The sequence below is a fragment of the Pongo pygmaeus genome, chromosome 20 (assembly GCF_028885625.2).
Source record: "Pongo pygmaeus isolate AG05252 chromosome 20, NHGRI_mPonPyg2-v2.0_pri, whole genome shotgun sequence".
NCBI classification, from domain to species: Eukaryota; Metazoa; Chordata; class Mammalia; order Primates; family Hominidae; genus Pongo; species Pongo pygmaeus.
In genome coordinates, this window is record NC_072393.2 from 896421 (window position 1) to 909897 (window position 13477).

Here is a 13477-nt window from a genome sequence, read left to right on the forward strand (position 1 = left end):
TCTGGGCTCCTACCGCCCCACCGTAAACCCTGTGGCCGGAGGCCCAAGCTGAGGTCACTGAGTTCCAGGCAGGCTTGAGCGAGAGAGGTCGCAGGGCAGCTGGAGGGGTGGCCCAGACTCCACCCTGCCCCCCACGGCACGGTGAGCTCCTGGGGCTCCTACCTGAACAAAGTCGCAGGTCTTTGGTGGCAAGCTGGAGGCGGTGGCCACGGGGGCATAGCTGGTGTCTGGGCAGGGCTGGCTGCCGAGGAAGGAGGCGGAGCTCATGAACGGGCTGGAGGGAGACGTGGGGAGGTGAGATGGGGGGCTCAACCCACTCCCTCAGTGGCCCCTCAAGGCCCCACTGGAGTGTGCCCAGGCCCTGCAGGACCCACGGCCCCGTTGCACATATGGAGGGGCCTCCAGGGGTCTGGTGGTCAAGCCTGGGGCTGCCCTCCCACCCGCACTGGGCACAGCCCGGCCGAGCTCCTACGGAACAGCTGCCTGGTGGGCTGGGGGGTGTCCAGGGCCACCATCCCGCCCTCTCTGCTCCATCAGCAGGACTCAGCTAAGGGTTCATTCTGGCGATTCAGAACCCCAGCCTGGCTCTCCCTGCCCCACACACAGGCCCCTTGACCCACACCTCACTCCCGCCTCGAAGGAGGAAAGCGCTACGGGCAGCAATCCAGGATCACCGTCCTACAGGGAGGGCTCAGGTCGGGACCCCCCGCCCTGTCACCCTGAGGATGGCACAGGACACAGCAAGGAGAAGGTCCTGGGGGCCCCCCGCCCAAGGGCGCCTCTCTCCAGAACCCAGGAGTAAAGTGCGGCTGGCTGGGAGCACCGGGCAGCGCTGCAGGGAGGCTTCTCTGCCCTTCTCCACTCCAGCCCCCTTGGCCAGCTCCTGAGCTCAGGATTGGGGTGGCCGCCATCCCCAGGGCCTCCTTCCCTCCTGCCAGGCTCCCCAGGCTCTCTCTCCAGAAGCTTCTCTCCAGCAGGGCTGGCAGCAGGCCCAGGTCTCTGCCCAGTGAGAACCAGAGGCCTTGGGTTGGAGGTGGCCCTGGGCAGACCTGCTCCCGGGGCAGGGACCGCCTGGGGGCCACTCTCCTCCTGTACAGAAAGGTTTGCAAACACCAGCAGGAAAGAAGCATCCACTCCACTCTCGGGCCACAAACAGCTGCTCCACAATCTCCTGGAGTCTCCCAAGGCTCTGGCTACACTTGCTCCTAAGCCCTTTGCACAGCCTGCTTGCCTGCTCGCCTGGCCAACTCCTACCCCCCCTGCAAAACCCAGCCCAGCTGCTGCCCTCTGTGGGAAAAGTGCCCCTCTGGCTCCTTCACCCCAGAAAACCTCCCACCCCTTCCCACCCTCCTTCACCCCGGAAAACCTCCCACCCCTTCCCACCCTCCTTCACCCCGGAAAACCTCTCACCCCTTCCCACCCTCCTTCACCTCGGAAAACCTCCCACCCCTTCCCACCCTCTTTCACCCCGGAAAACCTCCCACCCCTTCCCACCCTCCTTCACCCCGGAAAACCTCTCACCCCTTACCACCCTGGGGTCACCTCCACAGGAGGCCCCCCCGGCCCCTAGCCCACACCTCCCCACCCTCTACCAAGCTGGGCTCTCGAGGAGACGGAAGCCACGGATCACAAAACAGCGTTCCACAAACAGGGGTCTCAACCTGGACCCGGCCCGTGGGGTGGAGCCTTCCAGGACCACGTGCACACCACCCTCCAAACCCCTCAACAGGACTCTGGGCCCTCGCGCCCTGCACCCAGAACTCCATTTGTAGCTGTGACTTCAGAATGAGCAAATCTGGGGGCCGGGTGGGGAGGGTCTCGGTACTCACCGGCTGTCGCTGGAGAAGGCGGGGTACGGCGGCAGCGAGAAGGTGTTCCAGTAGGGGCAGTGCAGCATGGCACTCTAGAAGAGACGGCGAGCATCAGTGAGTGGGAAGCGGAGGACCTGCGGTGCAGCCCGGCTGAGCTCTCCGAGCAGGGTGACGGGCCGAGAGGCTAGGGAGGCCCTGCAGTCAGGGTCCCATCCCGCCCCTGCTGGTATCTCCTGGGGAGTCATTTAACCGCCCCGTGCCTCAGTTTCCCCACCTGCACAAGACCCCACCCAAGGCTTGTGGTGTGGTCTGGAGGCACGGAACCACCTGCGTGAAGTGCTCAGCACAGGCCTTGCTCTACTAGCAGCCCCATGTGCAGGCCCGCAGCCCGGGAGTCTGCATCTCACACAAGACCTGGGGGTACTGCTGGCCCCAGGACCCTGCTTGGAGGCCCCATTCTAGGAGGTGGAGGATCGCACTGTTCGCATGAGGGAGACGCGCACCTGCTGCCTGTGGTGGAGGGTGGGTGTGGGGGGCTCCTCGGGCAGGGCCTGGGGCAGGCGAGGGCCTCACACCACCTCCAGGCCCCTCGGACGAGCTGATGTACCCGGGAAGCTCAGGCTGCTGCTGCGGGACGGGGCCCTGACTTCTCAGAACCTGCACGGGGCTGGGGTGCAGGGAGCCTGCTTTGGGAAATGGTGACCAGTGGCCTGGAGGCTCAGCCCGAGGTCAGTGGAGGCGTAAGTGGCTCCAGGTTGGCCGAATCTCTGGTGGGTCTGACTCCAGGCCAGGCTTACCTAACACCCTCGCCAGGAGCCGACGTCCCCACCCCATGGTTCTCTGGGAAAAGCTCACTATGCCTGCCCTTGGGAATGAGAGCGGCGTGGGGCACACGGCAGGCCCCAAAACCTGAGGATAAGGAGCACACGGGGCAGCAGCGGGCCCAAGGGCGGCAGCGGGCCCGGGGTCAGCACCTGCGACTTCGGGGGCAGGGCTGTGGATACCTTGTGCCCTGCAGAATGGGCACCCCTCAGCAGGGCCCCCACCTGCACAGGGCCAACCCCACCTGCAGCAGAGAGACCCTGCCGTCACGGACGCCCCCACGGTCGCGGGGGAGACCCTGCCGTCACGGACGCCCCCGCAGTCACGGGGGAGACACCACCGGCCGGGGGCATCATCCTGCTTATCCCAGCAGGACTGGGGGCCACGCTGGCTTCCAGAACAGGGTAGGGGGTTCGCCTGCTTCCCCGAGTTCCCCAGTGACCTCTCCCAGGCCCACGCGAGCCCTGCTCCTCTGTGAGGCCCTGATGCAACTCCCTGGGGCTCGGCCACCTCTGCCCCTCATTCACCTCACACTGGCTGGGAACCAGCCCAGATGGCCGGGGGCTGCTTTCTGTACCCGCAGGTGCTGGGTGGGGGATTCCAGGACCCCCGACAGCCTCGAGATAGGCAAAGCCCTCGGGGTGACCGCTGCCCTGCTCCTCCAGCTTTTGCATAAAATAAGTTTATCAGCAAAAGCCCACAACTCCTTCCCTGCACAGAGGCCGGCAGCCTGGGCGTCCTGAGCTCCTGCACCCGTGAGAAGACCCCGTGCAAGCGGCTTGCAGGAAGCAGGGCCACCAGCCACAGGGGCTCCAGAGCCGGGGTCTCCTGATCCTTCCCCTCCTCCTGCCCTTTTGGGAAGAGAGAAAGCCAGCCCTGGAAAGAAACAGGAACTTCCCAAGGCCACGTGGCACATCCGGAACGTTCTGGAACAGAACTCTGACTCCAGACCAACCCAGCCTCCTCAGATGAGCTGGAGTCCCTGTCTCAGGCACTCCTGGTGCCTTGGGCCAGGCTGGGCATGGCCACGGCCAGGGAACTGCAGCTGCAAGAAGGGGGCGGGGGGCTTGGGGTCCCAGGGTGGGAGGACCTGGGGGTCCCTGGCTCACCCAACATGCTCCACCTGTGCCCAGGCCAGGCTAGGGGCTGGGACAGGGGGGAAAGTCATGACTGCCTCTATCCCAACCTCCTCCCTCCCACAGCCCGTGGCTCCTCTGAGACCCGCCATCCACAGACACCCTAGTCCCGCCCCACAGGGGTGCCATGGGCCTGGCAGGCCAATCAGAGTCTTCCCTGGGACCTTCTCTGGCAGCCAGAGGGTGTGGCTTCACCTTTAGACGGCAGGCCCTAGCACATAATTGGTCCAGAGATGGGCACCTGACCCTGCCCAGCCTATCAGAGCCTGCCTGGGGATTTTCTTTCCTTTCCTTATTTTGAGACGGAGTCTCACTCTGTCACCTAGGCTGAAGTGCAGTGGCACGATCGTGGCTCACTGCAACCTCCACCTCCCGAGTTCAAGAGAGTCTCCTGTCTCAGCCTCATGCGTAGCTGAGATTACAGGTGCCAGCCACCATGCCCAGCTAACTTTTGTATTTTTAGCAGAGATGGGATTTCACCATGTTAGCCAGGCCAGTCTCGAACTCCTGACCCCAAGCAATCTGCCCACCTCGGCCTCCCAGCGTGCTGGGATTTCAGGCGTGAACCATTGCGCTGGCCAGTGTATTGTTATTTCCAATTGAATATTCTGGGCACGGGAAGAGGCTGGGCCGTGCGTGTGTGAACTCAGTCGACCCCGCCCAGAGGTGTCCCCATGATGTACCCGAATGTGACGGAACCCGGAACAGGGAGGGTGGGATGAGCCTCACACACAGGTCGGGGAGCAAAGCCGGTTACGCACATGGGTGCACCCCGGCCTGAGCCCTGTGGCTGGTGTCCAGTGCCCCCACCGGGTTCCAGCCCTGTCGCATCCCCCAACTGTCACTACTAACACCTTCCTGCTCCCGCTCGGATCCTTGAAGATGGCTCCTCTGTCTCCACATCCCATAATTCGCTTAATTATTTCCCCACTGTGGAGCCTCTGGGGAGATTCCAGTTTCCTGCCGCTATAAATAGTGCCACTCTGTCTCCCCCTCCCTCCTGGATTAGTCCCCAGGGTGTGTTTCCGAGATAGAATTCTTGGGTCGGAACAAGCTCCTGGCGGGTTTCAGGGGATGGAGCTGTTCCGGTGGGGATGTGGCTTGGCCAGTCCCCTTTATGGTGGCCCAGGAGGCTGACCGACGGCCGGTACTCGAGCTCCACCGGGGCAGCTGTGAGGATCCAGCCTCAACCCCAAGGGACTCAGGAACTAGGGAGGGAGACAGGAGGGGTCTGGGCCACAACACGGATCCTGCTACGAGAGGGGTACCCTGGCCCCGGCTCGGAGCTCCCTCTGGACGGTCAGAACATGGCAGGAAGCTGCCCAAAGCCCTCTGAGGATGGACTGCCGAGGGGTGTCTGTGATGTTCGCCCCACAAGCCAACCTGGGTGTTGGACTAGGGAGTGCCCAGGAGACCCTGGAGTCCTGGAGCAGGTCCTGCTGCTTGATAGGAGAGGGCAGCCCCTCTGTCTCCAGGTAGGAAATCCCCAGGCAGGGCCGGGTGCAGTGGCTCATGCCTGTAATCCCAGCACTTTGGGAGGCCGAGGCGGACGGATCAACTGAGCCCAGGAGTTGAGACCAGCCTGCCCAACAGGGCAAAACCCCATCTCTACAAGAAAATTTTAACAATTAGCCGGGCATGGTGGCGCGTACCTGTGGTCCCAGCTACTCAGGAGGCTGAGGCAGGAGAATCACTAGCCCGGGAGGCAGAGGCTGCAGTGAGCCGAGATCACACCACTGCACTTCAGCCTGGGCAACAGAGCGAGACCCTGTTTCAAAAATAATAAAATAAAATAAAATAAAAATAAATATATATACACGTATATATATTTTTAATTTAAAAATTTTTTTTTTCTTTTTGAGCCACAGTTTTGCTCTGTCACTCAGGCTAGAGTGCAATGGCACAATCTCTGCTCACTGCAGCCTCTGCCTCCCAGGCTAGTGATTCTCCTGCCTCAGCCTCCTGAGTAGCTGGGACCACAGGTACGCGCCACCATGCCTGGCTAATTTTTTGTATTTTTAGTAGAGACAGGGTTTCACCATGTTGGCCAGGCTGGTCTCAAACACTTGACCTCAAGTGATCTGCCCGCCTCGGCCTCTGAAAGTGCTAGGATTACAGGCGTGAGCCACCACGCCAGGCCTATTTTTTATTTTTTTGAGATGGAGTCTCACTCTTGTCCCCCAGGCTAGAGTTCAGTGGCGCAGTCTCCACTCACTGCAGCCTCTGCCTCCTAGATTTAAGTGATTCTCCTGCCTCAGCCTCCCAAGTAGCTGGGATTACAGGTGTCCGCCACCACGCCTGGCTAAGTTTGGTATTTTTAGTAGAAGTGAGGTTTCACTATGTTGGCCAGGCTGGTTTCGAACTCGGGACCTCAGGTGATCTGCCCACCTCCACCTCCCAAAGTGCTGGGATTACAAGCATGAGCCACCATGCTTGGCCAGAAACATATTTTTTAAGTAATTCCCTCACTGACAGGTTCCTACAAGTAAAGTTGAGCCCCACTACAGCTGACGGTGAAGGAACTGGAAGCTCTGCAGGAGAGAGAATCTCCTCAAATGTGCTTCTTGAAAAGCTGGGGCCATGAGTAGCCCCCCATTCACATCCCCATGGGGACCCTCTCCAGGGCCCACGGGGACGGGTGGAGCCAGGCTCTGGGCCAGGAAGGTCAGGTGGAGGTTGCGCCGTGTCCACTGGGGCAGCGCTCCGCACGACGTGACCCCGGGCACTCGGAGCGGGGGGCAAGCGCCCGTTGACCCTGTCGGGTGGGCCGGGGCTGGGGGTGGGGCTCACCTGCAGGGGCGACGGGCCGTACAGGAGGCTGCCCGCCGGCGGGGGTTCATGCTGCGGGTAATCCCTGTCCATGGCGGGCCCCACTGCAAGCATCGGGTGGCAGGCGGGGTGGGGTCCTCGGCCGGGCAGCAGGCAGCGGGGCTCCGGGACCCGGGGCCGCCGGGGTGTCTATCTGGGCTTCTCGCTCCGTGGTGGCGGTGGTGATGGCGGCATCATGATCTGCAGAGGGAGACGCGGACGTCCTGAGAGTCCGACGGTGGTGGAGAGTTGTGCTCTCCAGCCGCCTCTCCCTCGGGCGTGACCGGTCTCAGCCTGGGCTGCAGCTCCTGCTACCCCCTAGGCTGGAACCAAAAGGTGCTCCTTCCCCTCCCCACTCATCCCTACCCCCCGTCAGCAGCGCCACCTAACCCCTCTGTGCTGTCCACAGCGCTTTTCCTGGCCTCCTCGGCCTCAACTACAACAATTAAGGTGGGCCCAACGGGGCTGCCCAGGTCACAGGGCAGCCATAGGACCAGGCACCCCGGCCGTGAGCAGTGGAGCTGCGGGCTGACTCCCCCACACCTGGCTTTGTCACCGGCCGGTCTGAGAACATGGAGGGAGAGTCCAACCCGGGCCCGGCACCCATGGGAGCCCAGGGGGTGCTGGACCCTGTCCCTCAGAGGCAGCAGGGGCTCCACAGTGGGGTCTCCCAAGGAGGGGAGTCAGGGGCCACGCAGAGCTGGAAGAGCACCCAGACCTTGTTTCAGGCTAATCACACACCAGCGTCCCCACTGAGAACGTTCCTGGGCTAGAGAGCCGAGCCCCACACCATCAGACGCCAGGGACAGCTCCCACGCGCCCCGCGGCCTCTGGCACACGGCCAGACACCCGCCAGGCTGAGCCCCCACCAGGCCCTACCCGGCGAGTGCAGGGACCCAGGCTGGCCTGTGGTGGCAGGGAAAGCTTTCCAGGCGTCCGCCCAGCGTGCTCGCTGCCGAGGGCGGCAGGAAGGGGAGGCGGCAGCCACTCCCGGCCAAGCCCTGGAGTGAAGAAATCTCCGGGACTTCCAGTAATTGCCGTCCAGCCACACGCAGGCACTTGTGCAATCCCGTGGGGGAGAGGCACGCCTCTGCCCGGCGCTCCAGAGACAGTGGCTGGGGAACAGGGGCTGGGGGTCGGGACTCCTGTCCCAGAGACCATATGGAGGTGGTCAGGCACAGTGGGCGCCACCCTGCCAGGCCGTCGCAACCGTCTGCGGCCTCTGCCTGCTCCCTGCGGTCAGGACGCCACAACCCACTGCCACCAGAGCTGGGACCCTTGGCGGCCCTTCCAGCTGCCCACAGGGACCTGCGACACCCTTGCCAGAACTGCCCTTTAGGGGAAGGGACAGGCCCGCTGGGATCTGGGGTCTTGGCCAATCCTTGTCAAAGATTCTGGGTCAGGCAGGCAGGATCAAAGCCTGGCTCCACCTTCTGAGTTGAATAACCTCAGACACCCAAGCTCCTCCAAGCCTCGGTATGTTCCTCTGGGAGACAGGTTACCTGGGTAGAGCCTGGGATCCCCCCGGCCCCATGCGCTAGTGGCCACAAACATTTCCGCTGGGCCCAAGGCAGCTGCTGATACCGGGGTCCCCATCCAGGGGCTCACCAGTGCTGGGGGGTGGCTGACCCCCTGCCCTAGGGCTCAGCAGCCCCTCCCCTGCAGGGACTCCCCTCAGCTCCTGTCAGCACCCCTTCCTGCTGCAGGTTCCATCTCATGGCAGCCACAGACCCAGAGCCACGCTGACCCTTTCCACACCCAGGGCGCTCCTCAGCTCTGAGGCCACACGGTCCTGAGCTGATGGGCAGCGGGGCCCAGGGCCCACAGTGGACGAGCTTGAGGAGGGGGCACCTTGGGCAGCTCTGGGGTGACCCCATGACCATCCTCGGGGTACACCATAGCTGAGGGACCCCTCCAGCAGCAGGGGCCCTGAGCTCGCCTATGTCCGAGTCCCCCAGGCCAGCACGGTGCTCCCGGCAGCTCCTCCCTCCCTGTGGTCTCTGAGCCCCCCACCTCTGTGGACGCCCCTTCCAGGCGGCAACTCCAGGAGGCTCAGGGGACCAGGTTCTTCAAGGGGAGGGCTTCACACATGGCCTGTGACCTGGAGTCCATGCCTTGGGGACCTGGCAGGGTGTGGACACCCGGACCGGGAGGGGATGGGGGCAGGAGAGCAATACGGACACCAGGCACAACCAACCAAGAGTCGGGGCCCAAAACCAGGAGGCAGAGGCGAAGCCGGATCCTCACACGCGGCTGCTTGGCAGTCTGGGATTCCTCAAGAGGCTAACGCTGGAGTCACCACAACACCGAGCAATTCCACAGCACACCCACGGAAGCAGCCCAGTGTCCACGGATGGGCGAGTGGACCAGCATGTGGTGTGGCCCATCCACGTGCCAGAACACAACACAGCCGTGAACAGCAGCGAGGCCGACCCAAGCCACAGCACAGATGCACCTTGAGGACATCACGCTCTGTGAGAGACGCCAGGCACAGATGGCCACACAGTGTGTGATCCCACTACTATGAACTGTCCAGGACGGGCCCATCCAGAGACAGAAGGGGATGCGTGGGTGCCGGGCTGGGGTGACCCTGCTCCTGGGGCCCATCTCCACGTCCCCCCACAACCCCAACACCTCAGGCTGTGCCCACTCCTGAGAACGCCCACCCTCTGCAATCCCTCAGGACCCACAGCCCTGCCTTTCCGCGCACTGCCAGCCCCCCATCGCCTCCCGCCCTGTCCTCAGCCATATCTCACAACCCCTGCCGCCCTGATCCCCAGGCCCTCCTCCCACAGCCCGCAGCCCCCAGCCCCCAGCCCTGCCTGCAGACTCGGTCCTGTCCGAGGGCCCACGCCCCCAAGGGCTGACTCCCGCCCCATGGTCCTGAGCCCTCCGGACCCTTCCCCCATTGACTCCACCACCGTTTCTTGCAGCAGCTGTGACCACACCATGTCCCTGGGTCATCCAGCTGCCCCAATCCCCAAGATAAACCCCCGTGGGGCACTGGGCGGGGTCTTGGGGCCTGAGAACACCCCAACGCAGCCTCTGCCACACAGCCCCGGAGACGCTCTCCCCACGCGGCCCCCGAGATGGAGACCCTCTCCCCATGCAGCCCCGGAGACCCTCTCTCCACACAGTCCCGGAGACGCTCTCCGCACGCAGCCCTGGAGACCCTCTGCCACGCAGCCCCGGTGACACAGCCCAACCCGAGCCTCAGAGCCACGGGCCAGCCAAACGTCCAGCGGGCAGCAGAGCTGTGTGCCCCACCTGGTTTTATTTTTGGGCATGAGTCCCATGACTGGAGGGATGCGTGGTGTGGGGGTGGGGAGGGCGGGGGTCACATGGTTCCCACCCTGGGGAGGGGGCCCGCGCTTTATCAGCACGCTGACACCCAGAGGGGGATGTGGCTTCCTTCTGAAATCAGGTCTTCAAGGGAGTCGTTGTAAAAAAGAAAGATGAAGGTGCTGGTGGCCCAGACAGGACAACCGCTGGGAAGGCAGAACCTCAGACAGGACCAAGATCCGGGAGAATCCGAGGAACCGGGTAACTGTGTCCGCCTCCCAGCTCTCTCTCCTGAGTCCGGGTAACTGTGTCCGCCTCCCGCCTCTCTCTCCTGGGTCCGGGTAACTGTGTCCGCCTCCCGCCTCTCTCTCCTGGGTCCGGGTAACTGTGTCCGCCTCCCAGCTCTCTCTCCTGAGTCCGGGTAACTGTGTCCGCCTCCCGCCTCTCTCTCCTGAGTCCGGGTAACTGTGTCCGCCTCCCGCCTCTCTCTCCTGAGTCCGGGTAACTGTGTCCGCCTCCCAGCTCTCTCTCCTGAGTCCGGGTAACTGTGTCCGCCTCCCAGCTCTCTCTCCTGGGTCCGGGTAACTGTGTCCGCCTCCCAGCTCTCTCTCCTGGGTCCGGGTAACTGTGTCCGCCTCCCAGCTCTCTCTCCTGGGTCCGGGTAACTGTGTCCGCCTCCCGCCTCTCTCTCCTGGGTCCGGGTAACTGTGTCCGCCTCCCGCCTCTCTCTCCTGGGTCCGGGTAACTGTGTCCGCCTCCCAGCTCTCTCTCCTGAGTCCGGGTAACTGTGTCCGCCTCCCGCCTCTCTCTCCTGGGTCCGGGTAACTGTGTCCGCCTCCCGCCTCTCTCTCCTGGGTCCGGGTAACTGTGTCCGCCTCCCAGCTCTCTCTCCTGGGTCCGGGTAACTGTGTCCGCCTCCCGCCTCTCTCTCCTGGGTCCGGGTAACTGTGTCCGCCTCCCAGCTCTCTCTCCTGGGTCCGGGTAACTGTGTCCGCCTCCCGCCTCTCTCTCCTGAGTCCGGGTAACTGTGTCCGCCTCCCGCCTCTCTCTCCTGGGTCCGGGTAACTGTGTCCGCCTCCCAGCTCTCTCTCCTGAGTCCGGGTAACTGTGTCCGCCTCCCGCCTCTCTCTCCTGAGTCCGGGTAACTGTGTCCGCCTCCCGCCTCTCTCTCCTGGGTCCGGGTAACTGTGTCCGCCTCCCGCCTCTCTCTCCTGAGTCCGGGTAACTGTGTCCGCCTCCCAGCTCTCTCTCCTGGGTCCGGGTAACTGTGTCCGCCTCCCAGCTCTCTCTCCTGGGTCCGGGTAACTGTGTCCGCCTCCCAGCTCTCTCTCCTGGGTCCGGGTAACTGTGTCCGCCTCCCACCTCTCTCTCCTGGGTCCGGGTAACTGTGTCCGCCTCCCGCCTCTCTCTCCTGGGTCCGGGTAACTGTGTCCGCCTCCCAGCTCTCTCTCCTGAGTCCGGGTAACTGTGTCCGCCTCCCGCCTCTCTCTCCTGGGTCCGGGTAACTGTGTCCGCCTCCCGCCTCTCTCTCCTGGGTCCGGGTAACTGTGTCCGCCTCCCGCCTCTCTCTCCTGGGTCCGGGTAACTGTGTCCGCCTCCCGCCTCTCTCTCCTGGGTCCGGGTAACTGTGTCCGCCTCCCAGCTCTCTCTCCTGGGTCCGGGTAACTGTGTCCGCCTCCCGCCTCTCTCTCCTGAGTCCGGGTAACTGTGTCCGCCTCCCGCCTCTCTCTCCTGGGTCCGGGTAACTGTGTCCGCCTCCCAGCTCTCTCTCCTGAGTCCGGGTAACTGTGTCCGCCTCCCGCCTCTCTCTCCTGGGTCCGGGTAACTGCGGCCGCCTCCCTCCTCCGTCTTCTGAGCCTGCCGAAGTCCCCGTCTTCCTGGCTGGACGCCCCAGGGTCTCAACCCACGCTGTGCAGCGACAGCTCAGCCTCCTGATGTTCAGAACTGGCCACTGTGCGGACCCTCCACCTGGGGGTCCCCGAGCACCTGTTGTGTGGAGCCCCTTCGCGCGCTCCTCCCTCAGACCCGAGCCGTCTGCAGATGGGGAGCTGTGTCCTCAGGGCCCGGTTCTCCTGCCGTCCTCTCGCCGAGCACTTTCTGACGCGGACACGGAGGCCCCAGGTGGAGTCTTGACGTGACCCCCGGAGCCGGACTCGGAGCTCAGGCCACGCTGTGCCCACGTTCGCGACGGCAAAGTGGAGACCCTGAGAAGACGCCGGCCGCAGAGCCATAACCGAGAGCACAGGAGGACCCGGGGCGCGGCACACCCCAGAGCGCTCCGCCCAGGCCCGGGTTCTGGTCTCCTGGCACACCCGGCGGCATCTCAAGGCCCACGCCAGCAAAGGTGGACATGGAGGCCTGAGGAGGAGGCTGCAAGGCCCTGGTGAGCGGGCGCGGCCGTGGTGATGGAGCCCAGCAGAGGCCGCTGCACAGTCCCTGGAGGCCGCATTACCTCAGCCGAGGTCCTCCTGGCAGGCACAAGGCGCTCCCTGCGTCCCAGGACCTGAAGACAGCAAGGAGCAGGCCCCCGGTGTCCCGGGAACCCCGCACAGAGCCACGGCCACGAGACACAGCAGACTTGCGGCCTCCGGTGACCTCACAGCCGTGATGGCCTCCTGCAGCCATGACCGCCACCCCACGGCCGTGACCCCACCTGCAGCCACGACCCCACCACATAGCCGTGACCCCACCTGCAGCCGCGACCCCACCACATAGCCGTGACCCCACCTGCAGCCGCGACCCCACCACATAGCCGTGACCCCACCTGCAGCCGCGACCCCACCACATAGCCGTGACCCCACCTGCAGCCATGACCGCCACCCCACGGCTGTGACCCCACCTGCAGCCGCGACCCCACCACGCAGCCGTGACCCCACATACAGCTACAACCGCCACCCACTGGCCTCCAGACGGGCTCAGGACAGGGCGATCACCCTCTACCTGGTGGGTGTGCAGCCTGGCATCCTAGGACCGGGTGGGGCTGGGGGGGTGCTGGCAGATTTCACAAGGCTCAGCTAATATGGGGCAGAGAGCCCTGCAAGCTCAGGCACCTGGCCAGGCCCCAACTTGGCCGCCAGGACCATCTGGTGGGCAGGACACTGCAGGCCGTCTCGGGTCCTGACCCTTGCAGACTGAGCACTTCATCCCTCAACATGGAGCCTGGGGCAAGGGAGGCCTGAAGGGCTAGAGCCAAGGCAGGGTCAGCCCAATGAGGGACCTTGGGGGGACAGGGGGTAGCAAGGGACAGTTGGGGACAGCAGGGGACAGTAGGGGGACAGGGGACAGCAGGGGACAGTGGGGGAACAGCAGGGGACAGCAGGGGACAGCGGGGGACAGTGGGGGGACAGCAGGGGACAGTGGGGGCAGTGGGGGGACAGCAGTGGATGGTGGGGGGCAGTGGGGGGACAGCGGGGGGACAGTAGGGAAACAGCAGGGGACAGTGGGGGGCAGTGGGGGGACAGCAGGGGATGGGACAGTGGAGGGCAGCGGGGGGACAGCAAGGGATGGGGGGACAACGGGGAAAGCAGGGGGACGGGGACAGCGGGGGGCAATGGGGGACAGTGGGGGGACAGCAGGGGACAGTGGGGGGACAGCGGGACAGCAGGGGGCAGTGGGGGG

At 64.3% G+C, this 13477-nt stretch overlaps 1 protein-coding gene across 2 annotated transcripts in view; it reads right to left on the bottom strand.

Moving 5' to 3' along the window:
- SBNO2 (strawberry notch homolog 2) overlaps nucleotides 1-13477 on the bottom strand; it is a 72589-nt gene that overhangs the window by 39850 nt on the left and 19262 nt on the right. For both annotated transcript variants that reach the window (XM_054466104.2, XM_054466106.2), the window contains 3 exons: nucleotides 6560-6778; nucleotides 1830-1903; nucleotides 163-274 (listed from right to left, as the gene is read on the bottom strand). In XM_054466104.2, the coding sequence (XP_054322079.1) occupies nucleotides 163-274; nucleotides 1830-1903; nucleotides 6560-6652 (279 nt within the window). In that variant the 5' untranslated portion in view covers nucleotides 6653-6778. The remainder of the gene's footprint in view (nucleotides 1-162; nucleotides 275-1829; nucleotides 1904-6559; nucleotides 6779-13477) is intronic.